This window comes from Podarcis melisellensis (assembly GCF_964234715.1).
Source record: "Podarcis melisellensis genome assembly, chromosome: 13".
Classification (NCBI taxonomy): Eukaryota; Metazoa; Chordata; class Lepidosauria; order Squamata; family Lacertidae; genus Podarcis; species Podarcis melisellensis.
In genome coordinates this window covers 50,665,550-50,672,062 of record NC_138545.1, presented here as the reverse complement: position 1 = coordinate 50,672,062, position 6,513 = coordinate 50,665,550, and the positions used below count along the sequence as shown (strand labels likewise).

At 39.0% G+C, this 6,513-nt stretch overlaps 1 protein-coding gene across 1 annotated transcript in view; it reads right to left on the bottom strand.

Annotated features, from left to right (window-relative positions):
- Window positions 1-1,149: 1,149 nt before the first annotated feature.
- RPRD1A (regulation of nuclear pre-mRNA domain containing 1A) overlaps window positions 1,150-6,513 on the bottom strand; it is a 38,077-nt gene continuing 32,713 nt past the window's right edge. Inside the window, exon 7 of the mRNA XM_081884370.1 lies at window positions 1,150-5,181. Coding sequence (XP_081740496.1) covers window positions 5,032-5,181 — 150 coding nt within the window. The 3' untranslated portion in view covers window positions 1,150-5,031. The remainder of the gene's footprint in view (window positions 5,182-6,513) is intronic.

Here is a 6,513-nt window from a genome sequence, read left to right as displayed (position 1 = left end):
TGGGTCCACTCTATCTCAAAAATCCCTTAAATAATGGGGTGGGGAAAGGACTTACCATGCTCTGTACTGACTGTTGAAGGCAGTAGGAGGGGCTGGTGGATGGAATAAGGTGGAATCAAGTAGCTGAAAGCCTGAACTTCCAACATGGTAACATTTAGTTGCAGGGTTCCATTTGTAATTACTGACTTCCAAATAGGTGGGAAAATTTGTTTCAGCCAGTGCTTATTTATAAATGAGTTCCCCACAACACACAAAGGAAAATAGTAAGGTGTGTGAAGTTGTAATACAGTGGTACCTCAGGTTACATACGCTTCAGTTTACAGACTCCGCTAACCCAGAAATAGTGCTTCAGGTTAAGAACTTTGCTTCAGGATGAGAACAGAAATTGTGCTCCGGTGGTGCGGCAGCAGCAGGAGGCCCCAGTAGCTAAAGTGGTGCTTCAGGTTAAGAACAGTTTCAGGTTAAGAACAGACCTCTGGAATGAATTAAGTACTTAACCTGAAGTACCACTGTATAATGAAAATATTAACCAAGTTTTAAAAGTGGAAATGCCAGTACCAGCAGTATTTGATTTAGTGGTGATTCCTGTTCATTTTAAGTAAATTATATTGGACACAGTACAGTGGTACCTCGGGTTAAGTACTTAATTCGTTCCGGAGGTCCGTACTTAATCTGAAACTGTTCTTAACCTGAAGCACCACTTTAGCTAATGGGGCCTCCTGCTGCCGCCGGAGCACGATTTCTGTTCTCACCCTGAAGCAAAGTTCTTAACCTGAAGCACTATTTCTGGGTTAGCGGAGTCTGTAACCTGAAGTGAATGTAACCTGAAGTGTATGTAACCCGAGGTACCACTGTAGTAAGGGGTTGCAAATATAAACATGATTTATTTCTAATTCTGGGTGTGTGCTCAGTGTAATGAATGTTTGGCCTAAATATTCAATGTTGAGGATGTGTTTTCAACAACTCAAATTTTGGTAAGGCAGCAAATTACTGAAACCTGGACCTCAAGGCTTGTTCTTGGCTTACTTGTCGTTTTTTGTTTAGAAGAAACAAACCTATGAGCACACATGTCTTGAGTACACATGTCATAGTAAGTAAACTAGGGTTAGTGTTTTGGTGCTCCTAAGAGTGGGGAGTAATTCAGAAGCATACATAAGCACAATATTTATTCACAGTGAGCTGTTTTTTATGTACTTCCATGGCATGTGACTAGGATCAATGGCTCCTAATAAAACAAGGTTCAAGTTGGCAAAACTAAGCTGAAATGTAAACATTTGCCTGAAAGCTACCTGTCAAGAGTAGAGTAAAAATTTCCAAAGAACTTATTAATTTCTATATTTTGGTAAAAGAAGGGTGCACGTATTTGCAACAAAAATATTTACATGCAGAAAAATGAATTCTACAACTAAGTGTTTCAGCAAGGCTCAGTGGCATAACACTAAACTATACAGTGGTACCTCGGGTTACATACGCTTCAGGTTACAGACTCCGCTAACCCAGAAATAGTGCTTCAGGTTAAGAACTTTGATTCAGGATGAGAACAGAAACTGTGCTCCGGCGGCGCGGCGGCAGCAAGAGGCCCCATTAGTTAAAGTGGTGCTTCAGGTTAAGAACAGTTTCAGGTTAAATACGGACCTCCGGAACGAATTAAGTACGTAACCAGAGGTACCACTGTATGTTAGAATTAAGTGCAAAAGCCTCAGACTCATTGCTCTCCCCTCATCAAAGCAATGCTCACGGAGGGAACGGAAAATTGGTAGCTTTCACTTCCATTTTCAAATGTATCTTTTTGTTATGTTCAAACATGGAACTGTGGTTTACTGTCTACCAGGGCTTTTCTTCAACCGGAGCTCACAGGAGCTCAGCTCCGGCGCCTCTCAGGTGGACACTATTGCTATTCTAAAAGAACAAGGCAGAAGTTCTAGAAAAACAGCACTGCGGTTTGCTATGGTTTAGTGAAACCAGCAGACATCATTACTAGTCACAAATTGGCTTATTCCAATTAAGGGGTGGGAGTGCATTAGCCAAAGGCTCATATACGTAACACTAATCTGTGACTAAACATTGCATGCAAAAAAGCAGATGCAAAACAAATTGAGGTTTATATTTTAAACTTATGCAATTCTGCATGGTATGAGTGGAATTTTCCTGTGTTCTTTGGAGAAAAAGAAATTATAATTATATGCTTTGTTAAATCTGGATATTATAACCTCCTGATGTCTGGAATGGAATGGATTAGAAAAAGCAGAAATATTACAGTGTGTCTGAACCATGAAAAGTCCTAACAGCATAGAGAATTTTCAACTCCATGAAATCCCTCTCCTTCCCCTCATTTTTTAAATGTGAAACATGAATTGAGATTACCAACCACCTTTAATCTTGCTGCATTCTGACATGTGTCTGTCAGTATTTTAGGACTATGATAATACAATAAAACTTCAAACTATCAGGCACAAGCTGTTCAAAATACAAGCAAAGTGTTTTTGCCCCTTATAGTTTGCAGTTATCTTCCATAAATATTACAGCAAGATGCAAAAGTTGAGCAATTTTATTCCCCACTAATTTTTCTGCCTGAAATTTAAGCATATAATTCCTTTTCCGTTCAAATGAATCGGTCTTAGATGTGCTTACCTCTGCTGGATCAAACTTTGCAAACAGCAAATGATATAGGTAACAGAAGTGGATGCACCTCAGTTTAGCATTAAAAACTGACAATGAAATGCTTTTTAAATATAATCCAAAACTGCTACAATAAGACAGAAGCAGCAGCAGCAAGCTGCATTAAACTGTTTTGAGTTTCCCAGAAAGAGGTATTATATTTTCACATATTTAAGTAGCTATATTCAAAATAGCATTTTTCCTGTGAAATAATTTGTTTTATCTGCCATTAGCATTCAACATTTTTTCAGTGGTGGAAATGTGAATAACTTCACTGTTCCAATTTTAGAGGTGACGATTAAGAGTTAAATGTTTGCCAGGTAGCAGGGTGGTGTCACTTAAGGCCACTTCCTATATTTAAATTGTAATATAGTCATAGAAACGAGTGCTCATACCTGCTAATCACTTCTGTATCTGACATTGCAACATAAAATCTATGTCTTTGAGGGGTGGGATGAATTCACCACCCAGGGTGAATAAATGAGGTAGCCTTTTCAGTTTGTCAATGACCCTAGAATATGATCAGCCATGCTGACCGCTGGTAACAAATAAGTGACAGTGGAAAAGTACATTAAATGTGTAAAAGAAATTGCCAAATATACATAATGTCCAATTTGGGGCTTTAAGTTTTGCAACTTTGACCTAATTTGGTGGTGTAAGGCAGGTCAAATAGGGACGCGGGTGGTGCTGTGGGTTAAACCACAGACCCTAGGACTTGCTGATCAGAAGGTCGGCGGTTCGAATCCCCGCGATGGGGTGAGCTCCCGTTGCTCGGTCCCTGCTCCTGCCAACCTTGCAGTTCAAAAGCACGTCAAAGTGCAAGTAGATAAATAGGTACCGCTCCAGCGGGAAGGTAAACGGCGTTTCCGTGCACTGCTCTGGTTTGCCAGAAGCAGCTTAGTCCTGCTGGCCACATGACCCGGAAGCTGTACACCGGCTCCCTCGGCCAGTAAAGCGAGATGAGCACCGCAACCCCAGAGTTGGTCACAACTGGACCTAATGGTCAGGGGTCACTTTACCTTTTTAAGGCGGGTCAAATTAACTGGAAAACATCCTTAATGTATTAAAGTAGTTTTTGAGAGCATCATTGAACAAGAATGAAACAAATAGTAGATGTCTTTTTCCTGCCCACAACCAATTTCCTAAACCATGCACTGCAATTTTGTGACTAGCATCTGCAGCAAATGTGCTCACTGGCCCCAGATGGTAAGAACCACCCCATTTTTAGACTCCACTGCCCGTAGACAAAATGGAGAGCTGTATGTGCAAGCAAATAGGTAAATATGCTGAAAGGCAGTGGCCATATATCAGTGTGAACTTCCTCACCCTGAGTAGTCAGGAATAAACTTTCCCCATGTCAACACTCCAGGCTTGGGAGTGATTTGTTGGAGCTTTTCTGCAATTAACATGGCAGTAACCTTCCAAGCTGACTTCATGAGATGAGTTCCCCATTAGAGAAAAGATGCTCAGAGCTCCAGCTAATGAATAAAGCACACTACAGAATTATGTTCTTGTGCTGCAATCATTTGCACACTTAATCTAGATTAAGCCACTGAATACAGTGGGATTTACTTCTGAGTAGACAGCTATAGGATTGAACTTCTAAACATTTTTTTTAACCGCTAAGCACAGTTAATTGTAAAAAAGTATAGATTCAGCCCTATATAACCATTCCAATTCCTTCTAGATGAGGATTACACTCACTGGCCTGTTTGTCCTCTAAGATGAGGTTTTTCTATTTGGATTTATGTAGAAAATATGACAATGCAAACATATGGTTGCTGACTATATATAAAAAAATCAACCTTCAGAGAGGAGGAGTGATTACTATTAAAATTCTAAATCATTTAGCATTCTAATTCACTTAACTACGGTCATTTTTGGTCATTCAACATCTGTTTTTAATATAATTTGTATTCAAAAGTTTTTAAAAGGACATTAAGACAATGACATTTTGGAGAAGAAAAAAAATTACTGTCACATTTCAACCCAAATTGCAGGAGTCAAAAGACCTATTTTTGCATTTCTTCACTTACTATGTGCAGAGTCTTATATGATTAGTTTAAATTATTAGACCTATATCCAATAAAGATCACATAAGAAAAAGCAAAATAGAAACAAGGTTCTCCTGGATCTAATCAAAGCGAGTACAAAAGTTAAATTGTAATAATCACTCTTTCTTTTAAACATAATAACACAGAGATTCTGCCTCTTAGATAGTACCTGCTTCACCACAGTTTCAGTAACATAGTAAACAAAGCAACATTTGACATTTCTTATAAATTAAAACACTGAAGTGCTACTCTCAACAAATATACAAAAATAATATCAATCCATCTGCCCAATTCCTCATTCCAGGGGAACATCTGAATGTCAATCGTCATTATAGACATCTCCTGCAAATGGAAGATGCACCTGACTTCCTGTGACATTGGGGAGTCGTGAAAGGTCAGGAAGGGTCTGGATCCGTGACTTGAGTTCTTTCCGTACCTGAGAGACTCTGGCTAACTTGCGCTTGTATTCCTGAAAGACAAGAAGAACTTTAGAGACTCCCTTCCACACTTATCCCATTCACTACTTGTTCTCAAATGGTTCTCAAAACGCAATTTTCCCCTCTTAACTACTTCACGGCCAGTGTGCAGACTCATATAGGCTGCCTGTCAAACCTTCCAGGGCTTCTCTTAGTTGTTCACGTTCTGTCCTCAAGTACAGACTGTCTTTTCCTCATGCAAAAAAAGCAACATTTTTTCCAGGATAGGGTGGATTTGTATGCTCTCACAATGATTTTCTAGACTGTCTTGCATTATATTGGTGGTGGCCAAACTTGGCCCTCCAGCTGTTTTGGGACTACAACTCCCATCATCCCTAGCTAACAGGGCCAGTGGTCAGGGATGATGGGAATTGTAGTCCCAAAACAGCTGGAGGGCCAAGTTTGGCCACCACTGCATTATATGAAAAGTCAGCAATTACGGAGGCAATGGGTTTCTTTGCTAGCCCTGTACTTGTGTCTTTAGCATGCAGAAATTAAGCAAGTGAAACTGCATAGCACAAGTGAGAGAAAAATAGCACTTTCTGACATTTTGCTCATCAAGAAAGCTAACGATAAACTACAGGACCTGTAAAAAGGTGGAGCGTTGCCTCTATGTGGCTTTTAATAATTTTTAAAAATGATCTGCATATAAAAATGCTTTGTAAAAGCTTAGAAATTGGGTTAAAATACACATCAACTCTTTGAGAAGTAGGGATCGGTGAAGCTGTCTATTTCTTTTTTGGGGAGGGGTGAAATATAAGAATTTTTAAAAAGTTCTTCATAATACTATAAGATATAAAAGCCTAATCTAAAAAACAAAACAAAAAAAGACGCTACAAAAAAATACAACTAGACTAAGTCGAATACAGTTCTCTCTTTTTATTTAATTGAAAGTTCAAAAAGTACATAATAATATGTGCACTAAACATTGTGAGACGTAAATAAAAGAGAAAGAAAAAGAGAAACACAACCCGTGTAGAAGGGAAAATAAAGCGGGGAAGGGGAAAACCCAAAACTGTATACTTTACAAGGTTGTTATTGTACTTCACCAGATTGTGACCTATTACAGTATTTGTAAGAATGGATTCTAAATTTCATTGAATTTTTCCATGGCAAGTCTGCGTTTACATGCAAATTGTTCATATGTTGTGAGTTTGTATAAGTCTTCAATCCAATCGTAGAAGGGAGACGCATTTTTATTTTTCCAATTCATCAGTATCAGTCTTTTTGCGGTGGTGAGGGCATGGAGAGCCCACTCGGAATACAGAGTCATTTCTTAAAGGGAGTTCTTGACCCTTGTTGTTGTTTAGTTGTTTAGTTGTGTC